This window comes from Mustelus asterias, chromosome 6 (assembly GCF_964213995.1).
Source record: "Mustelus asterias chromosome 6, sMusAst1.hap1.1, whole genome shotgun sequence".
Classification (NCBI taxonomy): Eukaryota; Metazoa; Chordata; class Chondrichthyes; order Carcharhiniformes; family Triakidae; genus Mustelus; species Mustelus asterias.
Window position 1 is genome coordinate 146,577,404 of NC_135806.1, and position 27,455 is coordinate 146,604,858.

Consider the following 27,455-nt stretch of genomic DNA (forward strand, 5'->3'; position numbering starts at 1 on the left):
TTCCAACAATCGACAATGGTTTCATGGTCATCAGTAGATAAATTCCAGATATTTTTATTGAACTTAAATTCCACCACCTGCCATGGCAGGAGTCGAACCCGGGTCCCCAGAACATTAGCTGAGTTTCTGGATTAATATTACAGCAAAAATACTATTCGGCCTTCACCAACAATGGATGTTAGGCTAATCGGTCTCCAGAGAAAGGAAAATGGTATGTTAGGGCAATGGCATGAAAAGGAGGAGAGTGAGGACAGTGTACACAGTTTACTCATCATATGGTACCTGAAGAATGCACGGGTTGCCCAGGCTGACACCTCACGGTCGTTCGCTGCTGTGGAACAGGCAAGAATCAGGCACGAAGCACAAGCCTGTTCCTCCTGAAGAGAGGAGACATATTCAGTAACTGACAAATAGCAATAATATCAATAAACTGAAGCTTAAGGAAATGTCAACAAACTGTATTCAAATACCTCAGTACACTGCCATACAGAAAAAGACCTGTTTATTCCTACTCTTTGTTTCCTGTCTGCCAACCAACTTTCTATCCATCTCAATACACTACCACTAATCCCATGTGCTTTATTTTTACACGCTAATCTCTTGTCTGGGACATTTAGAGAGGCAAGGACTGATTAGAGACAGTCAGCACGGTTTTGTGAGTGAAAAATCAGCTCTCTCAAATTTGATTGAGTTTTTTGAAGGGGTAATCAAGAAGGTAGATGAGGGCAGTACAGTTGATGTTGTCTACATGGACTTTAGCAAGGCCTTTGACAAGGTACCGCATGGTAGGTTGTTACATAAGGTTAAATCTCACGGGATCCAGGATCCATGGATACAAAATTGGCTTCTTGCCAGAAGCCAGAGGGTGGTTGTCGAGGGTCGTTTTTCAAACTGGAGGCCTGTGACCAGCGGTGTGCCTCAGGGATCAGTGCTGGGCCCACTGTTATTTTTCATTTATATTAATGATTTGGATGAGAATATAGGAGGCATGGTTAGTACGTTTGCAGATGATACCAAGATTGGTGGCATAGTGGACAGTGAAGAAAGTTATCTCCAATTGCAACAGGATCTTGATCAATTGGGCCAGTGGGCTGACGAATGGCAGATGGTGTTAAATTTAGATAAATGCGAGGTGATGCATTTTGGTAGACTGAACTCGGGCAGGACTTACTCAGTTAATGGTAGGGCGTTGGGGAGAGTTACAGAACAAAGAGATCTAGGGGTACATGTTCATAGCTCCTTGAAAATGGAGTCACAGGTGGACAGATTGGTGAAGAAGGCATTCAGCATGCTTGGTTTCATCGGTCAGAACATTGAATACAGGAGTTGGGACGTCTTGTTGAAGTTGTACAAGACATTGGTAAGGCCACACTTGGAATACTGTGTACAGTTCTGGTCACCCTATTATAGAAAGGATATTATTAAACTAGAAAAAGAGTGAAGAAAAGATTTACTAGGATGCAACCCGGACTTGATGGTTTGAGTTAAGGAGAGGCTGGATAGACAGGGACTTTTTTCTCTGGAGCGTAGAAGGCTGAGGGGTGATCTTATAGAGGTCTATAAAATAATGAGGGGCACAGATCAGCTAGATAGTCAATATCTTTTCCCAAAGGTAGGGGAGTCTAAAACTAGAAGGCATAGGTTTACGGTGAGAGATACAAAAGTGTCCAGAGGGGCAATTTTTTCACACAGAGGATGGTGAGTGTCTGGAACAAGCTGCCAGAGGCAGTAGTAGAGACGGGTACAATTTTCTCTTTTAAAAAGCATTTAAACAGTTACATGGGTAAGATGGGCATAGCGGGATATGGGCCAAATGTGGGCAATTGGGATTAGCTAAGGGGTTTAAAACAAAAGGGTGGCATGGACAGGTTGGGCCGAAGGGCCTGTTTCCGTGCTGTAAACCTCTATGATTCTATGACCTTTTTTTTATTCATTTGTGGGACATGGGCGTTGCTGGCTGGCCAGCATTTATTGCCCATCCCTAGTTGCCCTTGGAGGGCAGTTGAAAGTCAACCACATTGCTGTCACAAGGAGGCCAGGCAAGGATGGCAGATTTCCTTCCCCAAGGGACATTAGTGACCCAGATGACTTTTTCTGACAATTGACACTGGTTTCATGGTCTTCAGCAGATTCTTAATTCAAAGTTCTTTTAAAATTCAAATTTCACCATCTGTCATGGTGGGATTCGAACCTGGGTAATAGAACATAGAAAGCCACAGCACAAACAGGCCCTTCGGCCCACAAGTTGCGCTGATCATATCCCTACCTCTAGGCCTATCTATAGCCCTCAATCCCATTAAATCCCATGTACTCATCCAGAAGTCTCTTAAAAGACCCCAACGAGTTTGCCTCCACCACCACCGACGTCAGCCGATTCCACTCACCCACCACCCTCTGAGTGAAAAACTTACCCCTGACATCTCCTCTGTACCTACCCCCCAGCACCTTAAACCTGTGTCCTCTCGTAGCAACCATTTCAGCCCTTGGAAATAGCCTCTGAGAGTCTACCCTATCCAGACCTCTCAACATCTTGTAAACCTCTATCAGGTCACCTCTCATCCTTCGTCTCTCCAGGGAGAAGAGACCAAGCTCCCTCAACCTATCCTCATAAGGCATGCCCCCCAATCCAGGCAACATCCTTGTAAATCTCCTCTGCACCCTTTCAATGGCTTCAACATCTTTCCTGTAATGAGGTGACCAGAACTGCGCGCAGTACTCCAAGTGGGGTCTAACCAGGGTCCTATAAAGCTGCAGCATTATCTCCCGACTCCTAAACTCAATCCCTCGATTAATGAAGGCCAGTACGCCGTACGCCTTCTTGACCGCATCCTCCACCTGCGAGGCCGATTTAAGAGTCCTATGGACCCGGACCCCAAGGTCCTTCTGATCCTCTACACTGCTAAGAATGGTACCCTTCATATTATACTGCTGCTTCATCCCATTGGATCTGCCAAAATGGATCACTACACACTTATCCGAGTTGAAGTCCATCTGCCACTTCTCCGCCCAGTCTTGCATTCTATCTATGTCTCGCTGCAACTTCTGACATCCCTCCAAACTATCCACAACACCACCTACCTTGGTGTCGTCAGCAAACTTACCAACCCATCCCTCCACTTCCTCATCCAGGTCATTTATGAAAATGACAAACAGCAAGGGTCCCAGAACAGATCCCTGGGGCACTCCACTGGTCACTGACCTCCATGCAGAGAAATGTCCCCAGAACATTAGTTGAGTTCGAGCTCAGGGTGAAATAGCAATTCTTTTTTGCTGCACTTGTATAGGGCAATTGTTAAGGCCACACCTGGAGTATTGCGTGCAGTTTTGGTGTCCTTATCCGAGGAAGGATGTCCTTGCTCTAGAGGGAGTACAGTGAAGATTTACCAGACTGATTCCGAAGATGGCAGATCTGTCATATGAGGAGAGACTAAGTGATCAGCTGTGATCAAGATGAATGGCGGAGCAGGCTAAGGGCCGAATGGCCTACTCTGGCTTCGAGTTTCAATGTTTCTAGATTAATAGTCTAGCAATAATAGTACTAGGCCAACGCCTCCCCATTTTTCGAACGGCATTTACTGAGATAATTGAATACTGTTGAAAGTCTTCTGAAAGTCCAAATAAACACATCGACTAGCTCCCCCACATCAACTCTACTAGTTACATCCTCGAAAAATTCCACGAGATTTGTCAACCATGATTGCCCTTTTGTAAATACATTCTGACCATGTCTGATCTTGCCAGTTTCCCAAATGCTCTGTCATTAAATCTTTCATAATAGACTCGAGCATTTCCTCCACTATCAATGTCAGGATGACTGGTCGATAATTTGTTGATTTCTCCCTTTTTATAAGATATTCAGTCACTTGGTCTCCACGGCTTTCTGTGTCTGATACCGAGGGCACCATTAACACCCAATATCCAGTGACTGATACCGAGGGCACGATTAACACCCAATACCCAGTGTCTGATACCGAGGGCACCACCCACACCCAATACCCAGTGTCTGATACCGAGGGCACCACCCACACCCAATACCCAGTGTCTGATACCCAGGGCACCACCCACACCCAATACCCAGTGTCTGATACCGAGGGCACCACCCACACCCAATACCCAATGACTGATCCTGAGGGCACCATTAACACCCAATACCCAGTGTCTGAAACCGAGGGCACCATGAACACTCGATACCCAGTGACTGATACTGAGGGCACCATTAACACCCGATACTACAGTGTCTGATACCCAGGGCACCATTAACACCCGAAACCCAGTGTCCGATACCGAGGGCACCATTAACACCGAATACCCAGTGTCTGATACCCAGGCACCATTAACACCCAATACCCAGTGTCTGATACCCAGGGCACCATTAACACCCGATACCCAGTGTCTGATACCGAGGGCACCATTGACACCCAATACCCAGTGTCTGATACCCAGGGCACCATTAACACCCAATACCCAGTGTCTGATACCCAGTGCACCATTAACACCCAATGCCCAGTGTCCGATACCGAGGGCACCATTGACACCCAATACCCAGTGTCTGATACCCAGGGTACCATTAACACCCAATACCCAGTGTCTGATACCCAGGGCACCATTAACACCCAATACCCAGTGTCTGATACCCAGGGCACCATTAACACCCAATACCCAGTGACTGAAACCAAAGGCACCATTAAGACCCAATACCCACTTTCTGATACCCAGGGCACCATTAACACCCAATACCCAGTGTTTGATACCCAGGGCACCATTAACTCCAATACCCAGTGTCTGACACCGAGGGCACCATCAACACCCGATACCCAGTGTCTGATACCGAGGGCACGATTAACACCTAATACCCAGTTGACTAATACCGAGGGCACCACCCACACCCAATACCCAGTGCCTGATACCCAGGGCACGAGTCACACCCGATACTCAGTGTCTGGTAAGTGTAGCCTGATCATTACCCGATGTAGTTTGAAGAATCGCTCGATATCCTCACCCTCACCACCTGCATTGCTCACGAGGAGATGACGGAGTTGGTCCACAGGACGTAGCTTTTGGAAAAAATGACTCCCCTGAAACAAGAGAGAGATAATGAGGGTGGAAAAGCAAGAGACAGCGAGTCATGGCGGCAGAAAGAAAAGGTCAAAGAGGGAGATGGGCGAGGGATGTGACAAAGTGCAAGCACAGGAGGCAGGGGACAGAGTAGACAGAGAGGGTGGAAAGTGGGGGTTAAGGGAGGATGGGGATGACAGAGGGTGGGAGTGGTGAAGCAAGCAGGTTTGGATGGGGGCAGAGGGAAACAGAGGAAGTGAGAGCACAGGGGAACGGGGAGCCAAGGTAACATGAGGCGCAAATGGGGCATGGGAAAGGAAAGAACAGGGGTGAGTGAGGTAGGTTAAACTGCTGACAGCCCCTGGGAAAGAAAACCAGAAGTCAGCCTTTACTCAGTTTTAGATTTATTCACTTAAGCAGACAATATAGAACAAAGAACAGTACAGCACAGAACAGGCCCTTCGGCCCACGATGTTGTGCCGAGCTTTATCTGAAACCAAGATCAAGCTATCCCACTCCCGATCATCCTGGTGTGCTCCATGTGCCTATCCAATAACCGCTTAAATGTTCCTAAAGTGTCTGACTCCACTATCACTGCAGGCAGTCCATTCCACACCCCAACCACTCTCTGCGGAAAGAACTACCTCTGATATCCTTCCTGTATCTCCCACCATGAACCCTATAGTTATGCCCCCTTGTAATAGCTCCATCCACCCGAGGATATAGTCTTTGAACGTTCACTCTATCTATCCCCTTCATCATTTTATAAACCTCTATTAAGTCTCCCCTCAGCCTCCTCCGCTCCAGAGAGAACAGCCCTAGCTCCCTCAACCTTTCCTCATAAGACCTACCCTCCAAACCAGGCAGCATCCTGGTAAATCTCCTCTGCACTTTTTCCAGCGCTTCCACATCCTTCTTATAGTGAGGTGACCAGAACTCAAGTGGATAGAGCTGTGAAGAAGACCTATAGTGTGTTAGCTTTTATTAACAGGGGCTTGGAGTTTAAGAGCCGTGGGGTTATGCTGCAACTGTACAGGACCTTGGTGAGACCACATTTGGAATATTGTGTGCAGTTCTGGTCACCTCACTATAAGAAGGATGTGGAAGCGCTGGAAAGAGTGCAGAGGAGATTTACCAGGATGCTGCCTGGTTTGGAGGGTAGGTCTTATGAGGAAAGGTTGAGGGAACTAGGGCTGTTCTCTCTGGAGCGGCTGAGGGGAGACTTAATAGGAGTTTATAAAATGATGAAGGGGATAGATAGAGTGAACGTTCAAAGACTACTTCCTCGGGTGGATGGAGCTATTACAAGGGGGCATAACTATAGTGGTGGGAGATATAAGAAGGATATCAGAGGTAGGTTCTTTATGCAGAGAGTGGTTGGGGTGTGGAATGGACTGCCTGCAGTGATAGTGGAGTCAGACACTTTAGGAACATTTAAGCGGTTATTGGATCGGCACATGGAGCACACCAGGATGATAGGGAGTGGGATAGCTTGATCTTGGTTTCAGATAAAGCTCGGCACAACATCATGGGCCGAAGGGCCTGTTCTGTGTGTACTGTTCTATGTTCGATGTTAACTGCATGCAATATTCCAAATGTGGTCTCACCAAGGTCCTGTACAGTTGCAGCATAACCCCACGGCTCTTAAACTCCAACCCCCTGTTAATAAAAGCTAACACACTATAGGCCTTCTTCACAGCTCTATCCAATTGAGTGGCAACTTTTAGAGATCTGTGGATATGGACCCCAAGATCTTTCTGTTCCTCCACAGTCTTCAGAACCCTACCTTTGACCCTGTAATCCACATTTAAATTAGTCCTACCAAAATGAATCACCTCACATTTATCAGGGTTAAACTCCATCTGCCATTTTTCAGCCCAGCTTTGCATCCTATCTATGTCTCTTTGCAGCCTACAACAGCCCTCCACCTCATCCACTACTCCACCAATCTTGGTGTCATCAGCAAATTTACTGATCCACCCTTCAGCCCCCTCCTCTAAGTCATTAATAAAAATCACAAAGAGCACATGACCAAGCACTGATCCCTGTGGCACTCCGCTAGCAACCTGCCTCCAGTCCGAAAAATTTCCATCCACCACCACCCTCTGTCTTCGATCAGATAGCCAGCTACCTATCCAATCGGCCAACTTTCCCTCTATCCCACACCTCCTCACTTTCATCATAAGCCGACCATGGGGGACCTTATCAAACGCCTTACTAAAATCCATGTATATGACATCAACTGCCCTACCTTAATCCACACGCTTAGTTACCTCCTCAAAAAATTCTATCAAATTTGTGAGGCACGACTTGCCCTTCACGAATCCGTGCTGACTATCCCGGATTAATCCGCATCTTTCTAAATGGTCGTAAATCCCATCCCTAAGGACCTTTTCCATCAATTTACCAACCACCGAAGTAAGACTAACCGGTCTATAATTACCAGGGTCATTTCTATTCCCTTTCTTAAACAGAGGAACAACATTCGCCATTCTCCAGTCCTCTGGCACCATCCCCGTGGACAGTGAGGACCCAAAGATCAAAGCCAAAGGCTCTGCAATCTCATCCCTTGCCTCCCAAAGAATCCTAGGATATATTTCATCAGGCCCAGGGGACTTATCGACCTTCAGTTTATTCAAAACTGCCAGTACATCCTCCCTCCGAACAACTATTTCCTCCAGCCTATTAGTCTGTAACACCTTCTCTTCCTTGAATGTTATGATGTGCCAAGTGCTCATCCAGTTCTGCCCAGATGTAACCTGTCCAGGAGAAATAAATACAACAAACAGCAAGGGCACCAACACTGAGCCCTTCAAAAAACCACTGGAATCTGTTTTTCATTCACAAAAACATCCATTGATATTACCCCGTTTCCTGTCACTGAGTGGATCTTGGATCTAATCTGCCCACTTTCCCCTGTATCCCATAAGATCTCACTTTTCTAACCAGTCTGCCATGTGGGACCTTGTCAGATGCCTTACTGAAATCCATGTAGACAACATCAACTGCACTACCTTCATCGATCCTCCTGGTTACTTCCTCAAAATGTTCCATTAAGTTATTCAGGCAAATCATCCCCAAACAAAACAATGCTGACTCTCTCTGATCAATCCGTGCCTTTCTAAATGACAGTTTATCCTTTCTCTCAGAATTGTTTCCAATAATTTCCCGACCACTGAAATCAGATTGACCACTCTATAGGTTTCTGGCCTATCCCTCACACCCTTTTAAAATCAGGCACTCGCCTGATGAAGGAGCAGCGCTCCATAAGCTCGTGCTACCAAATAAACCTGTTGGACTTGAACCTGGTGTTGTGAGACTACTTACTGTGCCTACCCCAGTCCAATGGCAGCAACTCCACACCATAGAAAATTACAGCTCAGAAACAGGCCTTTTGGCCCTTCTTGTCTGTGCCGAACCATTTTATGCCTAGTCCCACTGACCTGCACTTGGACCATATCCCTCCACACCCCTCTCATCCATGAACCCGTCCAAGTTTTTCTTAAATGTTAAAAGTGACCCCGCATTAACCACTTTATCCGGCAGCTCATTCCACACTCCCACCACTCTCTGCGTGAATAAGCCCCCCCTAATATTCCCTTTAAACTTTTCTCCTTTCACCCTTAACCCATGCCCTCTGGTTTTTTTCTCCCCTAGCCTCAGCGGAAAATAGATAGATTCACTCTATCTATACCCATCAAAATCTTGTACACCTCTATCAAATCTCCCCTCAATCTGCTACGCTCCAGGGAATAAAGTCCCAACCTATTCAATCTCTCTCTGTAACTCAGCTTCTCAAGTCCCGGCAACATCCTTGTGAACCTTCTCTGCACTCTTTCAATCTTATTTACATCCTTCCTGTGACTAGGTGACCAAAACTGTACACAATACTCCAAATTCGGCCTCACCAATGCCTTATATAACCTTGTAAGAAGTTTAACAACACCAGGTTAAAGTCCAACAGGTTTATTTGGTAGCAAAAGCCACACAAGCTTTCGAGGCTCTAAGCCCCTTCTTCAGGTGAGTGGGAATTCTGTTCACAAACAGAACTTATAAAGACACAGACTCAATTTACATGAATAATGGTTGGAATGCGAATACTTACAACTAATCCAGTCTTTAAGAAACAAAACAATGGGAGTGGAGAGAGCATCAAGACAGGCTAAAAAGATGTGTATTGTCTCCAGACAAGACAGCCAGTGAAACTCTGCAGGTCCACGCAACTGTGGGGGTTACAGATACTGTGACATGAACCCAATATCCCGGTTGAGGCCGTCCTTGTGTGTGCGGAACTTAGCTATCAGTTTCTGCTCAGCGACTCTGCGCTGTCGTGTGTCGCGAAGGCCGCCTTGGAGAACGCTTACCCGAATATCATAGAACATAGAAAGCCACAGCACAAACAGGCCCTTCGGCCCACAAGTTGCGCCGATCACATCCCCACCTCTAGGCCTATCTATAGCCCTCAATCCCATTAAATCCCATGTACTCATCCAGAAGTCTCTTAAAAGACCCCAACGAGTTTGCCTCCACCACCACCGACGTCAGCCGATTCCACTCACCCACCACCCTCTGAGTGAAAAACTTACCCCTGACATCTCCTCTGTACCTACCCCCCAGCACCTTAAACCTGTGTCCTCTCGTAGCAACCATTTCAGCCCTTGGAAATAGCCTCTGAGAGTCTACCCTATCCAGACCTCTCAACATCTTGTAAACCTCTATCAGGTCACCTCTCATCCTTCGTCTCTCCAGGGAGAAGAGACCAAGCTCCCTCAACCTATCCTCATAAGGCATGCCCCCCAATCCAGGCAACATCCTTGTAAATCTCCTCTGCACCCTTTCAATGGCTTCAACATCTTTCCTGTAATGAGGTGACCAGAACTGCGCGCAGTACTCCAAGTGGGGTCTAACCAGGGTCCTATAAAGCTGCAGCATTATCTCCCGACTCCTAAACTCAATCCCTCGATTAATGAAGGCCAGTACGCCGTACGCCTTCTTGACCGCATCCTCCACCTGCGAGGCCGATTTAAGAGTCCTATGGACCCGGACCCCAAGGTCCTTCTGATCCTCTACACTGCTAAGAATGGTACCCTTCATATTATACTGCTGCTTCATCCCATTGGATCTGCCAAAATGGATCACCACACACTTATCCGGGTTGAAGTCCATCTGCCACTTCTCCGCCCAGTCTTGCATTCTATCTATGTCTCGCTGCAACTTCTGACATCCCTCCAAACTATCCACAACACCACCTACCTTGGTGTCGTCAGCAAACTTACCAACCCATCCCTCCACTTCCTCATCCAGGTCATTTATGAAAATGACAAACAGCAAGGGTCCCAGAACAGATCCCTGGGGCACTCCACTGGTCACTGACCGCCATGCAGAGAAAGACCCCTCCACAGCCACTCTCTGCCTTCTGCAGGCAAGCCAGTTCTGGATCCACAAGGCAACAGCCCCTTGGATCCCATGCCCTCTCACTTTCTCAAGAAGTCTTGCATGGGGGACCTTATCGAACGCCTTGCTGAAGTCCATATAGACCACATCCACCGCTCTTCCTTCGTCAATGTGTTTGGTCACATTTTCAAAGAACTCAACCAGGCTCGTAAGGCACGACCTGCCCTTGACAAAGCCGTGCTGACTACTTTTGATCATACTAAACTTCTCTAGATGATCATAAATCCTGTCTCTCAGGATCCTCTCCATCAACTTACCAACCACTGAGGTTAGACTCACCGGTTGGTAATTTCCCGGGCTGTCCCTGTTCCCTTTCTTGAATATAGGGACCACATCTGCAATCCTCCAATCCTCCGGAACCTCTCCCGTCTCCATATCAGAGGCCGAATGCCCGTGACCGCTGAAGTGTTCCCCAACAGGAAGAGAACAGTCTTGCCTGGTGATTGTCGAGCGGTGTTCATTCATCCGTTGTCGCAGCGTCTGCATAGTTTCCCCAATGTACCATGCCTCGGGACTTCTTACTGTGTTTACCCCAGTCCAACGCCGGCATCTCCACATCATTATATAACCTTACCATAACACTCCAACTTTTATACTCGATACTCCGATTTATAAAGGCCAATGTACCAAAGGCACTCTTTACGACCCTATCCACCTGTGACGTCACTTTTAGGGAATTCTGTACCTGTATTCCCAGATCCCTCTGTTCAACTGTACCCTTGTAAAATAACAGCACATTTTGATGTAAATGAGTGTTTTCACCAGTTGTGATACAATAATTCTTTAGCTACAATACATATTTGAACCTGCTTATGATATGCCCCAGTCAGCAGCAGTTAAGGGTTGACATGGTAGGAAACTCTAGCCCAGGCCTTCATTGACCAAATATTTTATTGACCCCAAATGTTTAAAAGCAACCGAATGGGTGTGAGGTACCTGTGCCGTGAGCAGGATGAATCTTTTGGGTGGTGTCAAATGCTGGACTATCACAACTGGAGGGTCAGTGAGAGGAACACGGTCTTTGTTAAGCGGAGTAACAATCTTTTGAAGCGGGGAGTGGTCGATGGTGGACAGGGCCCACGAATGGCCGTCAATATTTGCCGTCATCTGGAAGATCAATTGCATTGACTCAGCAGGAAAACAACAAAAAGCAAGAACCAGCCTTAAGCTAGCCCCAGTACTGAACCCAACCCTGACCCCAGGCCCCCCGCCCACACAACCCTGATCCACAGTACTGAACCCAACCCCGGCCCCAGGACTCGCACACAACCCTGATCCACAGGACTGACCTCACCCTGGCCCCAGGACCCCCATACAACCCTGGCCCCTAACCTTGATTTCTAATCCAGTCAATACAATCAATGTGGGAACCAATGTACACAGCCCCAGGTAAGGTACCTCACTGCACTTTCACCTGTTGCCCAGTAATAGCCCCGAATTAACAGGGCTAGTCTCATCTGTACCCCAGTAATAATCTTGACTAACACAGCGAGTCTTAACTGTATCTCATTAATAACTTTGACTAACAAAGTCAGTTTACCTGTAATAAACATGTATGTATTTAAAGTTTATTATTAATAACTAGTAGGCTTACATTAACACTGCAATGGAGTCACTGTGAAAATCACAATCCTTGACTAGCACAGCCTGTATCCTAGTAATAATCCAACTAACACAGTGAATCATGCCTGGACCCCATTAATGACCTAACAAAGCCAGTCTCACCTGTACTTCCATGAGGGGTCGCTGGAATGGGAAGGAATCGTGATTGATACACCAAAGGACATCATTGTCATCATTCTCGGAGGCAGCCAGCAACAGAATACCTGTAACATCAGATACTGCATCAGTTCAGCTTCACTGCTACAGAGCAGCCGTGCAACATGTCTGCCTTTAGGTGCCAACTGAATGCACAATGCAGGTAATTTTTATTGTACTGCTTGGTTAAAACCACAATACATGCAGAGGTCAGGAATGATCACTGAACCAGCTTTCACCATTTAGACTGCATCCCACTGCAGTAAATGGAAATCATCTCTCTGGCATATTCCAGTGTTTGTGTGTGCATCCCCTTTCTGGAATATTCCTGGAACCAGTGGACCAAGTGGCACATAAAGGGTAAGACACAAAATAGGGCTCAAGGAGATGGGGGAATACATTAGCATGGATAGAGATTGGTTAATGGACAGGAAGCAATGAGATGTGATAAACAGGGCACTCTCAAGTTGTCAGGCTGTGACCAATGGAGTGCTGGGGCCTCAGCTATTTAAAATCTATATTAATGACTTAGACAAAGAGACAGACAGACAAGTACCCAAGGGAGCAGCCCCAAGAGACTGTAAAGAGACTAAATGAGTACTTCGGTAGTGAGCATATAAGAGCAAATTCTCTTTAAAGCTATGAAACTTTTAAATATTGATGTTCAAAGAGACTAGGCTGTCCTTGTACAAGGAACACAAAGTTACCATGCAGCGATAACAAGCAATTTTTAAGAGTCAGAGGTTTACATCATGGAAACAGGCCCTTTGGCCCCAGGTATCTCGCGGCACGGTAGCACAGTGGTTAGCACTGCTGCTTCACAGCTCCAGGGACCTGGGTTCGATTCCTGGCTTGGGTCACTGTCTGTGTGGAGTTTGCACATTCTCCTCGGGTCTGCGTGGGTTTCCTCCCACAGTCCAAAGATGTGCAGGTTAGGTTGACTGGCCATGCTAAAATTGCCCCTTAGTGTCCTTAGATGCGTAGGTTAGAGGGATTAGCGGGTAAATATGTAGGGATAAGGGGGTAGGGCCTGGGTGGGATTGTGGTTGGTGCAGACTCGATGGGCCAAATGGCCCCTTTCTGCACTGTAGGGTTTCTCTGTTACTTGTTCATGCCGCCCTTTTTTTTAAACCACTAAGCTAATCCCAATTGCCCGCCTTTGGCCCATATCCCTCTTTACCCATCTTACCCATGTAACTGTCCAAATGCTTTTTAAAAGTCAAAATTGTACCCGTCTCTACTACTACCTCTGGCAGCTTGTTCCAGACACTCACCACCCTCTGTGTGAAAAGATTGCCCCCTGAACACTTTTGTATCTCTCCCCTCTCACCTTAAACCTATTCCTTCTAGTTTTAGACTTGCCTACTTTTGGGAAAAGATATTGACGATCTAGCTGATCTGTGCCCCTCATTATTTTATAGACCTCTATAAGATCACCCCTCAGCCTCCTACGCTCCAGAGAAAAAGGTCCCATTCTATCAAGCCTCTCCTTATAACTCAAACGATCAAGCTGGACACATAACCTCCTAGCAAATCTTTTCTGCACTCTTTCTAGTTTAATAATATCCTTTCGATAATAGGGTGATCAGAATTGTACACAATATTCCAAGTGTGGCCTTACCAATGTCTTGTACAACTTCAACAAGTCGCCCCAACTCCTGTATTCAATGTTCAGACCGATGGAACCAAGCATGCCGAATGCCTTCTTCATCACTCTGTCCACCTGTGATTCTACTTTCAAGGAGCTATGAACATGTACCCCTCGATCTCTTTGTTCTGTAACTCTCCCCAACGCCCTACCATTAACTGAGTAAGTCCTGCCCTGGTTCAATCTACCAAAATGCATCACCTCGCATTTGTCTAAATTAAACTCCATCTACCATTCGTCATCCCACTGGCCCAATTGATCAAGATCTCGTTGCAATCGGAGATAGCTTTCTTCACTGTCCACTATGCCACCAATTTTGGTGTCATCTGCAATCTGCATGACAATTGTATGTTGGTATTTATTGAAAAGGGATTAGAGTACAATACTCAACAAGTCATGCTACAAATGTTCAGGGCTTGCTGAGACCATATCTGTGTGCAGTTTTAAATCAAATCAGTTTTGGTCTCCATATATAAGGAAAGATAAACTTGTGATATAGAAACATAGAAAATAAGTGCAGGAGTAGGCCATTCGGCCCTTCGAGCCTGCACCACCATTCCATCTGATCATGGCTGATCATGCACCTGCAGTATCGCACTTCTGTTTTCTCCCCATGCCCCTTGATCCCTTTAGCCACAAAGGCCACGTCCAGCTCCTCTTGAACATATCTAACGAACTGGCCCCAACAGCTTTCTGTGGTAGAGAATTCCACAGGTTCACAATGCCCTGAGTGAAGATGTTCTTCCTCATCTCAGTCCTGAATGGCTTACCCCTTATTCTTAGACTGTGATCTCTAATTCTGGACTTCCCCAATATCTGGAACATTCTTCCCACATCTAGCCTGTCCTGTCCCAGCAGGATTTTATATGTTTCTATGAGATCCCCACTTATTCTTCTAAATTCCAGTGAGTACAAGCCCAGTCGATCCAGTCTCTTTTCATATGTCAGTCCTGCCGTTCCAGGAATCAGTCTGTCAACCTTCGCTGGACTCCCTCAATCGCAAGAATGTCCTTCCTAGACTAGGACCAAAACTGCACACAATACCCAAGGTGTGGCCTCACCAAGGTCCAGTATAACTGCAGCAAGACACCCCTACTCTTATACTCAAATCCTCTTGCTATGAAGGCCAGCATGCCATTAGCTTTCTTTACTGCCTGCTGTACCTGCATGCCAACCTTCAGCGACTGTTCCACCATGACACCCAGGTCATGTTGCACTTCCCCTTTTCCGAAACTGCCACCATTCAGATAATAATCTTCCTTCCTGCTTTTGCCACCAAAGTGGATAACCTCACATTTATCCATTTGTCAAGTATTTCTCCACTCAGCCAGCCTGTCCAAGTCACCCTGCAGCCTTTTAGCATCCTCCTCATAGCACACACTGCCATCCAGATTTGTGTCGTCTGCAAATTTGGACATATTTGGAGATCCGGTAGAGGCTGCTGGGATTTCACTGGTACATTCTGGGAGACGTCGGACCAGCAACATCTACTAAGAAAGTGTCAAGGAGTGGTCAGCCCGAAACACTACATTGATGTTTCCCTCCCTCCCTCTTCCTCTGAGCAAAAGAAAGGCCACTGAGAAGGAAAAGTGAAGGTAAAAACAAAGAACAAAGAAAATTACAGCACAGGAAGAGGCCCTTTGGCCCTCCAGGCCTGCACCGACCATGCTGCCCGACCTAACTAAAACCCCCTACCCTTCCGGGGACCATAACCCTCTATTCCCATCCTATTCATGTACTTGTCAAGATGCCTCTTAAAAGTCACTACCATATCCGCTTCCACTACCTCCCCCGGCAACGAGTTCCAGGCACCCACTACCCTCTGTGTAAAAAATCTGCCTCGTACATCTCCTTTAAACCTTGCCCCTCACACCTTAAACCTATGCCCCCAAGTAAAGGATGAGACGTGAAGGAATAGGGCCTATAAAAGGTGAAGGCTGGAAAATCAGTACGGAACCAGTAGAAATGGCAGAGGTGCTTAATGAGTATTTTGCCTCAGTTTTCACAGAGGAGAAGGACATGGGTGGATGTACTGCGGGCTTGCGGTGGACTGAAAAGGTTGAGCATGTGGACTTTAACAAAGAGGTTGTGCTGGAATCTTTGAATGGCATCAAGATAGATAAGTCCGGATGGGATGTACCCCAGGTTACTGTGGGAGACGAGATCGGATAAACACATGGCTGACGGATAAACACATGGCTGAGGAACTGGTGCAGGGGGCAGGGTTTCCAATTCTTGGATCATTGGGACCTCTTTTGGGGCAGGTGGGACCTGTACAAGAGAGATGGGTTACACCTAAACTACAAGGGGACCAATATACTTGCAGGGAGATTTGCTAGTGTTATTAGAACATAGAACATAGAACAGTACAGCACAGAACAGGCCCTTCGGCCCACGATGTTGTGCCGAGCTTTATCTGAAACCAAGATCAAGCTATCCCACTCCCTATCATCCTGGTGTGCTCCATGTGCCTATCCAATAACCGCTTAAATGTTTCTAAAGTGTCTGACTCCACTATCACTGCAGGCAGTCCATTCCACACCCCAACCACTCTCTGCGTAAAGAACCTACCTCTGATATCCGTCCTGTATCTCCCACCACGAACCCTATAGTTATGCCCCCTTGTAATAGCTCCATCCACCCGAGGAAATAGTCTTTGAACGTTCACTCTATCTATCCCCTTCATCATTTTATACACCTCTATTAAGTCTCCCCTCAGCCTCCTCCGCTCCAGAGAGAATAGCCCTAGCTCCCTCAACCTTTCCTCATATGACCGACCCTCCAAACCAGGCAGCATCCTGGTAAATCTCCTCTGCACTCCTTCCAGCGCTTCCACATCCTTCCTATATTGGGGAGCATTTAAACTAGATTGATCCACAGGAGCAGGCTGAGGGTAAGGGAGCTTGTGTGTGCACTAATTTATTTAATTATTTTTTCAGTTAAATTAGTGAAAAAAAATCGGAGGTTTTTTTTCTAAACAGGAAATAGGCCCAGCAGCAGCCTGGGAAGGTTTTGGAGGGTTTAAAAGTAGGCCGCACCTTTGAGCAGGCAGCGTCGTTAGCGGGCAGTGGAGTGAGCAGGGGACAGAGTGAGAGCTAAAAGGGCTTTGGCTCACAGGGCTTCGGCGAAGGCGAGGAAGGTTGTTTGTTTGTTTTTCTTCGGTTACACCCCCTTTTTGTTTTATCCCCAAAACTAAAAAGGACATGGCTGGTATGAGTGGGAGGCCAGTATACTGCATTCGGTGTGGGATGTGGGAGTTCCTGGAGACAACTTGCCTCCTGGAAGTCCATATCTGTGCCAGATGTGTGGAACTGCAACTCCTGAAGGATCGTGTAAGGGAGCTGGAGCTGAGGCTCGATGAACTCAGTTTAGTTAGGGAAAATGAACGAGTAATAGATAAAAGTTATAGTCAGGTAGTGACACCAGGGTCTCGGAAGGAAGACACGTGGGTCACGGTTAGGAGGGGTAATAGTCAGAAGGGTGATGTGCCAGAAAGTACCCCAGTGGCAGTCTCCCATAAAAGAAAGGGATGGGCAACAGATGGGAGAAGGGAAGGGAGTGAGCAGTCTGTGGAGGGATCCCCTGTGGTTGTCCCCCTCCAAAATAGGTATCTTGTTTTGGATTCTGTGGAGGGGGATGACCCTCCAGGGGTAAGCCACGAGGACCAGATCGCCTCCACGGAGACAGGCTCAGGGGTCCGGAAGGGAAAGAAGGGGTTTAGGAGAGCGATAGTTGTGGGGGATGCAATGGTTAGAGGCACGGACAGGCGGTTCTGTGGGACTGAACGAGAATCCAGGATGGTAGTCTGCCTCCCTGGTGCCGGGGAACTGGATGTCTCCGAGAGGGTAGGAAGCATATTTAAAAAGGAAGGTAGTCAAACGGATGTGATTGTACACATTGGGGGAAATGATGTAGGTAGGAAGAGCAGGGGGGTCATACGAGAGAAATTCAGGGAGTTGGGTGCGAGGCTAAAAAGACAGACCTCCAGGGTAGCAATATCTGGACTGCTCCCGGTGCCTAGTGCAAGTGAGGCTCGGAACAGGGAGATTCTACAGTTGAACGCGTGGCTAAAGGACTGGTGCAAGAGGGAGGGTTTTAAATTCATAGATAACTGGGAAATCTTCAAGTCAGGATGGCAACTGTACAGAAAGGATGGGTTACACCTTAACTGGAAGGGAGCAAATATCCTGGCTGGGAGTTTTGCTAGAGTGTTTCGGCAGGATTTAAACTAGTGTGGCAGGGGGGTGGGGAACAAAACAGGAGGTCAGTAAATACTGAGGCTGGGGTCGAGCTGGGGGCCAGGGCAAGGCTAGCTAAGAAGAGGAGCACTCTGGAGGAGGAGGACCTGACTGGGCCTGGAGGTCTGGAGTGCATCTGCTTCAATGCGAGGAGTGTAACGGGTAAAACAGACGAACTTAGGGCCTTAATGCTTATGCGGAATTTGGATGTGGTTGCGGTGACGGAAACTTGGTTAAAAGGACAGGACTGGCAGCTGAATATTCCGGGGTATAAGTGTTTTAGGCGAGACAGAGGAGGGGCTAAAAAAGGTGGGGGAGTAGCGATATTAGTTAAGGAGCATATTACCGCGGTGCAGAGGGTAGACAACTTAGAGGGGTCATGTACTGAGTCGCTGTGGGTGGAACTCAGAAACAGGAAGGGTGCAGTCACTATGCTGGGGGTGTACTACAGACCACCCAACAGCCCACGGGAAGTGGAGGAAAGGATATATCAGGAGATTCTGGATAGGTGCAGAAAACATAGGGTTGTTGTAGTGGGGGACTTTAATTTCCCTGGCACAGACTGGAAAGTGCTTAGAGCTGGGGGACCGGACGGGGAGGAATTTGTAAAATGCGTACTGGAAGGTTCTTTGGAACAGTATGTAGATAGCCCGACGAGAGAGGGGGCTATACTGGACCTAATGAATGGAATTTGATGAAATGAGAAGGGATCTGGGAAGTGTGGATTGGCACAGGCTGTTCTCTGGTAAGGATGTAAATGGAAAGTGGGAGGCCTTCAAAGGAGAAATTTTGAGAGTGCAGAGTTTGTATGTTCCTGTCAGGATTAAAGGAAAAGTAAATAGGAATAAGGAACCTTGGTTCTCGAGGGAGATTGTAACACTGATTAAGAGGAAGAGAGAGTTGTATGAAATGTACAGGCAGCAAGGAACACATCAGATGCTCGAGTATAAAAAGTGCAAGAAGCTACTTAAGAGAGAAATCAGGAGGGCTAAAAGAAGACATGAGGTTGCTTTGGCAGACAGAGTGAAGGAAAATCCAAAGAGCTTCTATAGGTATGTTAGGAGCAAAAGGATAGTGAGGGATAAAATTGGTCCTCTTGAAGACCAGAGTGGTAGACGGTGTATGGAACCAAAAGAGATGGGGGAGATACTAAATGGTTTTTTTGCATCCGTATTTACTGAGGAAACGGGCATGGAGTCTACGGAAATAGGGCAAACTGGTAGGGAGGCCATGGAAGCTTTACAGATTAAAGGGGAGGAGGTGCTCGCTGTCTTGAGGCAAATCAGAGTGGATAAATCCCCAGGACCGGACAGGGTATTCCCACGGACCTTGAGGGAAGCTAGTGTTGAACTTGCAGGGGCCCTGGCAGACATATTTAAAATGTCAGTATTCACGGGGGAGGTGCCGGATGATTGGAGGGTGGCTCATGTTGTTCCGTTGTTTAAATAAGGTTCCAAAAGAAATCCGGGAAATTATAGGCCAGTAAGTTTGACGTCGGTGGTGGGCAAGTTATTGGAAGGTGTGATAAGGGATAGGATCTACAAATATTTGGATAGACAGGGACTTATTAGGGACAGTCAACATGGCTTTGTGCGTGGTAGGTCATGTTTGACCAATCTATTAGAGTTTTTCGAGGAGGTTACCAGGAAAGTGGATGAAGGGATGGCGGTGGATGTTGTCTACCTGGATTTCAGCAAGGCCTTTGACAAGGTCCCTCATGGGAGGTTAGTTAGGAAGGTTCAGTCGCTAGGTATACATGGGGAGGTAGTAAATTGGATAAGACACTGGCTCAATGGAAGAAGCCAGAGAGTGGTTGTGGAGGATTGCTTCTCTGAGTGGAGGCCCGTGACTAGTGGTGTGCCGCAGGGATCGGTGTTGGGTCCATTGTTGTTTGTCATCTATATCAATGATCTGGATGATAATGTGGTAAATTGGATCAGCAAGTTTGCTGATGATACAAAGATTGGAGGTGTAGTGGACAGTGAGGAAGGTTTTCAAAGCTTGCAGAGGGATTTGGACCAACTAGAAAAATGGGCTGAAAAATGGCAAATGGAGTTTAACGCAGACAAGTGTGAGATATTGCACTTTGGAGGGACAAACCAAAGATGAACGTACAGGGTAAATGGTAGGACTCTGAAGAGTGCAGTTGAACAGAGGGATCTGGGAATACAGGTACAGAATTCCCTAAAAGTGACGTCACAGGTGGATAGGGTCGTAAAGAGTGCCTTTGGTACATTGGCCTTTATAAATCGGAGTATCGAGTATAAAAGTTGGAGTGTTATGGTAAGGTTATATAAGGCATTGGTGGGGCCGAATTTGGAGTATTGTGTACAGTTTTGGGCACCTAGTTACAGGAAGGATGTAAATAAGATTGAAAGAGTGCAGAGAAGGTTCACAAGGATGTTGCCGGGACTTGAGAAGCTGAGTTACAGAGAGAGATTGAATCGGTTGGGACTTTATTCCCTGGAGCGTAGAAGATTGAGGGGAGATTTGATAGAGGTGTATAAGATTTTGATGGGGAGAGATAGAGTGAATGCAAGCAGGCTTTTTCCGCTGAGGCTCGGGGAGAAAAAAACCAAGAGCGCATGGGTTAAGGGTGAAAGGAGAAAAGTTTAAAGGGAATATTAAGGGGGGCTTCTTCACGCAGAGAGTGGTGGGAGTGTGGAATGAGCTGCCGGATAAAGTGGTAAATGCGGGGTCACTTTTAACATTTAAGAAAAACTTGGACGGGTTCATGGATGAGAGGGGTGTGGAGGAATATGGTCCAAGTGCAGGTCAGTGGGACTAGGCATAAAATGGTTCGGCACAGACAAGAAGGGCCAAAAGGCCTGTTTCTGAGCTGTAATTTTCTATGGTTCCAAGGAAGAGATTGCACAGCTTCTGGCGATGATCTTTGCGTCGTCAATGGAGACGGGAGGGGAGCCAGAGGATTGGAGGATTGCGGATGTGGTTCCTATTTTCAAGAAGGGGAATAGGGATAGCCCAGGAAATCACCGACCGGTGAGTCTAACCTCAGTGGTTGGTAAGCTGATGGAGAAGGTCCTGAGGGACAAGAGTTATGAGCATTGAGAGAGGTTTAGTATGCTCAAGAATACTCAGCATGGCTTTGTCAAAGGCAGATCGTGCCTTACGAGCCTGGTGGAGTTCTTCGAAAATGTGACTAAACACATTGACGAAGGGAAAGCGGTAGATTTGGTTTATATGGATTTTAGCAAGGCGTTCGATAAGGTCCCCCTTGCAAGGCTTCTAGAAAAAGTGAGAGGGCATGGGATCCAAGGGGCTGCTGCCCTGTGGATCCAGAACTGGCTTGCCCAAAGGAGGCAGAGAGTGGGTATAGATGGGTCTTTTTCTAAATGGAGTTCGGTCACGAGTGGTGTGCCCCAGGGATCTGTTTTGGGACCCTTGGTAGAACATAGAGCAGTACAGCACAGAAAAGGCGCTTCGGCCCACGATGTTGTGCCGAGCTTTATCTGAAACCAAGATCAAGCTATCCCACTCCCTATCATCCTGGTGTGCTCCATGTGCCTATCCAATAACCGATTAAATGTTCCTAAAGTGTCTGACTCCACTATCACTGCAGGCAGTCCATTCCACACCCCAACCACTCTCTGCGTAAAGAGCCTACCTCTGATATCCTTCCTGTATCTCCCACCACGAACCCTATAGTTATGCCCCCTTGTAATAGCTCCATCCACCCGAGGAAATAGTCTTTGAACGTTCACTGTATCTATCCCCTTCATCATTTTATAAACCTCTATTAAGTCTCCCCTCAGCCTCCTCTGCTCCAGAGAGAACAGCCCGAGCACCCTCAACCTTTCCTCATAAGACCTACCCTCCAAACCAGGCAGCATCCTGGTAAATCTCCTCTGCACACTTTCCAGCGCTTCCACATCCTTCTTATAGTGAGGTGACCAGAACTGCACACAATATTCCAAATGTGGTCTCACCAAGGCCCTGTACAGTTGCAGCATAACCCCACGGCTCTTAAACTCCAACCCCCTGTTAATAAAAGCTAACACACTATAGGCCTTCTTCACAGCTCTATCCACTTGAGTGGCAACCTTTAGAAATCTGTGGATATGAACCCCAAGATCTCTCTGTTCCTCCACAGTCTTCACAACCCTACCTTTGACCCTGTAATCCACATTTAAATTAGTCCTACCAAAATGAATCACCTCACATTTATCAGGGTTAAACTCCATCTGCCATTTTTTGGCCCAGCTTTGCATCCTATCTATGTCTCCTTGCAGCCTACAACAGCCCTCCACCTCATCCACTACTCCACCAATCTTGGTGTCATCAGCAAATTTACTGATCCACCCTTCAGCCCCCTCCTCTAAGTCATTAATAAAAATCACAAAGAGCAGAGGACCAAGCACTGATCCCTGCGGCACTCCGCTAGCAACCTGCCTCCAATCCGAAAATTTTCCATCGACCACCACCCTCTGTCTTCGATCAGACAGCCAGTTACCTATCCAATCGGACAACTTTCCCTCTATCCCACACCTCCTCACTTTCATCATAAGCCGACCATGGGGGACCTTATCAAACGCCTTACTAAAATCCATGTATATGACATCAACTGCCCTACCTTCATCAACACACTTAGTTACCTCCTCAAAAAATTCTATCAAATTTGTGAGGCACGACTTGCCTTTCACGAATCCGTGCTGACTATCCCGGATTAATCCGCATCTTTCTAAATGGTCGTAAATCCCATCTCTTAGGACCTTTTCTATCAATTTACCAACCACCGAAGTAAGACTAACCGGTCCATAATTACCAGGGTCATTTCTATTCCCCTTCTTAAACAGAGGAACAACATTCGCCATCCTCCAGTCCTCTGGCACCATCCCCGTGGACAGCGAGGACCCAAAGATCAAAGCCAAAGGCTCTGCAATCTCATCCCTTGCCTCCCAAAGAATCCTGGGATACATTTCATCAGGCCCAGGGGACTTATCGACCTTCAGTTTATTCAAAACTGCCAGGACATCCTCCCTCCGAACATCCATTTCCTCCAGCCTATTAGCCTGTAACACCTTCTCTTCCTCAAAAACATGGCCCCTCTCCTTGGTGAACACTGAAGAAAAGTATTCATTCATCACCTCGCCTATCTCTACTGACTCCATACACAAGTTCCAACTACTGTCCTTGACCGGCCCTAACCTCACCCTGGTCATTCTTTTATTCCTCACATAAGAGTAAAACGCCTTGGGGTTTTCCTTGATCCGACCCGCCAAGGACTTCTCGTGTCCCCTCCTAGCTCTCCTAAACCCCTTTTTCAGCTCGTTCCTTGCTAACTTGTAACCCTCAATCGAGCCATCTGAACCTTGTTTCCTCATCCCTACATAAGCTTCCCTCTTCCTTTTCACAAGACATTCCACCTCTTTCGTGAACCATGGTTCCCTCACTCGGCCATTTCCTCCCTGCCTGACAGGGACATACCTATCAAGGACATCCAGTATTTGTTCCTTGAAAAAGTTCCACTTTTCATTAGTTCCTTTCCCTGACAGTTTCTGTTCCCAACTTATGGTGTTTGTCATTTTCATAAATGACCTGGATGAGGAAGTAGAGGGATGGGTTGGTAAGTTTGCCGACGACACAAAGGATGGTGGGCTTGTGGATAGTCCGGAGGGATGTCAGAAGTTGCAGAGGGACATAGATAGGATGCAAGACTGGTCGGAGAAGTGGCAGATGGACTTCAACCCAGATAAATGCGTAGTGTTCCATTTTGGCAGGTCAAATGGGATGAAGGAGTACAATATAAAGGGAAAGACTCTTAGTACTGTGGAGGATCAGAGGACCTTGGGATCCGGGTCCATAGGACTCTAAAATCGGCCCCGCAGGTGGAGGACGTGGTTAAGAAGGGGTATGGTGTGCTGGCCTTTATGAATCGAGGGATTGAATTTAGGAGTCCGGGGATCATGACGCAGCTATATAAGACCCTCGTCAGACCCCACTTGGAGTACTGTGCTCAGTTCTGGTTGCCTCATGACAGGAAGGATGTGGAAAAGATTGAAAGGGTGCAGAGGAGATTTACAAGGATGTTGCCTGGATTAAGTGGCATGCCTTACATAGAATATAGAACAGTACAGCACAGAACAGGCCCTTCGGCCCACGATGTTGTGCCGAGCTTTATCTGAAACCAGGATCAAGCTATCCCACTCCCTATCATCCTGGTGTGCTCCATGTGCCTATCCAATAACCGCTTAAACGTTCCTAAAGTGTCTGACTCCACTATCACTGCAGGCAGTCCATTCCACACCCCAACCACTCTCTGCATAAAGAACCGACCTCTGATATCCTTCCTATATCTCCCACCATGAACCCTATAGTCATGACACCTTGTAATAGCTCCATCCACCCGAGGAAATAGTCTTTGAACGTTCACTCTATCTATCCCCTTCATCTTTTTATAAACCTCTATTAAGTCTTCCCTCAGCCTCCTCCGCTCCAGAGAGAACAGCCCTAGCTCACTCAACCTTTCCTCATAAGACCTACCCTCCAAACCAGGCAGCATCCTGGTAAATCTCCTCTGCACTCTTTCCAGCGCTTCCACATCCTTCTTATAGTGAGGTGACCAGAACTGCACACAATATTCCAAATGTAGTCTCACCAGGGTCCTGTACAGTTGCAGCATTACCCCACGGCTCTTAAACTCCAACCCCCTGTTAATAAAAGCTAACACACTATAGGCCTTCTTCACAGCTCTATCCACTTGACTGGCAACCTTTAGAGATCTGTGGATATAGACCCCAAGATCTCTCTGTTCTTCCACAGTCTTCAGAACCCTAACTTTGACCCTGTAATCCACATTTAAATTAGTCCTACCAAAATGAATCACCTCACATTCATCAGGGTTAAACTCCATCTGCCATTTTTCAGCCCAGCTTTGAATCCTATCTATGTCTCTTTGCAGCTTACAACAGCCCTCCACCTCATCCACTACTCCACCAATCTTGGTGTCATCAGCAAATTTACTGATCCACCCTTCAGCTCCCTCCTCCAAGTCATGAATAAAAAATCACAAAGATCAGAGGACCAAGCACTGATCCCTGTGGCACTCCGCTAGCAACCTGCCTCCAGTCCGAAAAATTTCCATCGACCACCACCCTCTGTCTTCGATCAGATAGCCAGTTACCTATCCAATCGGCCAGCTTTCCCTCTATCCCACACCTCCTCACTTTCATCATAAGCCGACCATGGGGGACCTTATCAAACGCCTTACTAAAATCCACGTAAATGACATCAACTGCCCTACCTTCATCAACACACTTAGTTACCTCCTCAAAAAATTCTATCAAATTTGTGAGGCACGACTTGCCCTTCACGAATCCGTGCTGACTATCCCGGATTAATCCGCATCTTTCTAAATGGTCGTAAATCCCATCTCGAAGGACCTTTTCCATCAATTTACCAACCACCGAAGTAAGACTAACCGGTCTATAATTACCAGGGTAATTTCTATTCCCTTTCTTAAACAGAGGAACAACATTTGCCATTCTCCGGTCCTCTGGCACCATCCCCGTGGATAGCGAGGACCCAAAGATCAAAGCCAAAGGCTCTGCAATCTCATCCCTTGCCTCCCAAAGAATCCTCGGATACATTTAGAACATAGAACATAGAACATGGAAAGCCACAGCACAAACAGGCCCTTCGGCCCACAAGTTGCGTCGATCACATCCCCACCTCTAGGCCTATCTATAGCCCTCAATCCCATTAAATCCCATGTACTCATCCAGAAGTCTCTTAAAAGACCCCAACGAGTTTGCCTCCACCACCACCGACGTCAGCCGATTCCACTCACCCACCACCCTCCGAGTGAAAAACTTACCCCTGACATCTCCTCTGTACCTACCCCACAGCACCTTAAACCTGTGTCCTCTCGTAGCAACCATTTCAGCCCTTGGAAATAGCCTCTGAGAGTCTACCCTATCCAGACCTCTCAACATCTTGTAAACCTCTATCAGGTCACCTCTCATCCTTCGTCTCTCCAGGGAGAAGAGACCAAGCTCCCTCAACCTATCCTCATAAGGCATGCCCCCCAATCCAGGCAACATAGAACATAGAACATAGAACATTACAGCGCAGAACAGGCCCTTCGGCCCACGATGTTGCACCGACCAGTTTAAAAAAAAACTGTGACCCTCCAACCTAAACCAATTTCTTTTCGTCCATGAACCTATCTACGGATCTCTTAAACGCCCCCAAACTAGGCGCATTTACTACTGATGCTGGCAGGGCATTCCAATCCCTCACCACCCTCTGGGTAAAGAACCTACCCCTGACATCGGTTCTATAACTACCCCCCCTCAATTTAAAGCCATGCCCCCTCGTGCTGGATTTCTCCATCAGAGGAAAAAGGCTATCACTATCCACCCTATCTAAACCTCTAATCATCTTATATGTTTCAATAAGATCCCCTCTTAGCCGCCGCCTTTCCAGCGAAAACAATCCCAAATCCCTCAGCCTCTCCTCATAGGATCTCCCCTCCATACCAGGCAACATCCTGGTAAACCTCCTCTGCACCCTCTCCAAAGCCTCCACATCCTTCCTGTAATGTGGGGACCAGAACTGCACACAGTACTCCAAGTGCGGCCGCACCAGAGTTGTGTACAGTTGCAACATAACGCTACGACTCCTAAATTCAATCCCCCTACCAATAAACGCCAAGACACCATATGCCTTCTTAACAACCTTATCTACTTGATTCCCAACTTTCAGGGATCTATGCACACATACACCTAGATCCCTCTGCTCCTCCACACTATTCAAAGTCCTCCCGTTAGCCCTATACTCAACACATCTGTTATTCCTACCAAAGTGAATTACCTCACACTTCTCCGCATTAAACTCCATCCGCCACCTCTCGGCCCAACTTTGCAACCTGTCTAAGTCTTCCTGCAAACTACGACACCCTTCCTCACTGTCTACCACACCACCGACTTTGGTGTCATCAGCAAATTTGCTAATCCACCCAACTATACCCTCATCCAGATCATTAATAAATATTACAAACAGCAGTGGCCCCAAAACAGATCCCTGAGGTACACCACTTGTAACCGCACTCCATGATGAATATTTACTATCAACCACCACCCTCTGTTTCCTATCCGCTAGCCAATTCCTGATCCAATTTCCTAGATCACCCCCAATCCCATACATCTGCATTTTCTGCAGAAGCCTACCATGGTGAACCTTATCAAACGCCTTACTAAAATCCATATATACCACGTCCACTGCCTTGCCCCCATCCACCTCCTTGGTCACTTTCTCAAAAAACTCAATAAGGTTAGTAAGGC

The 27,455-nt window shown here is 47.1% G+C and overlaps 1 protein-coding gene across 1 annotated transcript in view; it reads right to left on the minus strand.

The window, feature by feature from the left end:
* The window catches only part of nup155 (nucleoporin 155), a 425,601-nt gene that overhangs the window by 219,295 nt on the left and 178,851 nt on the right, over nucleotides 1–27,455 (minus strand). The window contains exons 13-16 of the mRNA XM_078215282.1: nucleotides 12,235–12,335; nucleotides 11,446–11,616; nucleotides 4,965–5,075; nucleotides 283–377 (exon numbers count right to left, since the gene is read on the minus strand). Of these exons, the coding sequence (XP_078071408.1) occupies nucleotides 283–377; nucleotides 4,965–5,075; nucleotides 11,446–11,616; nucleotides 12,235–12,335 (478 nt within the window). The remainder of the gene's footprint in view (nucleotides 1–282; nucleotides 378–4,964; nucleotides 5,076–11,445; nucleotides 11,617–12,234; nucleotides 12,336–27,455) is intronic.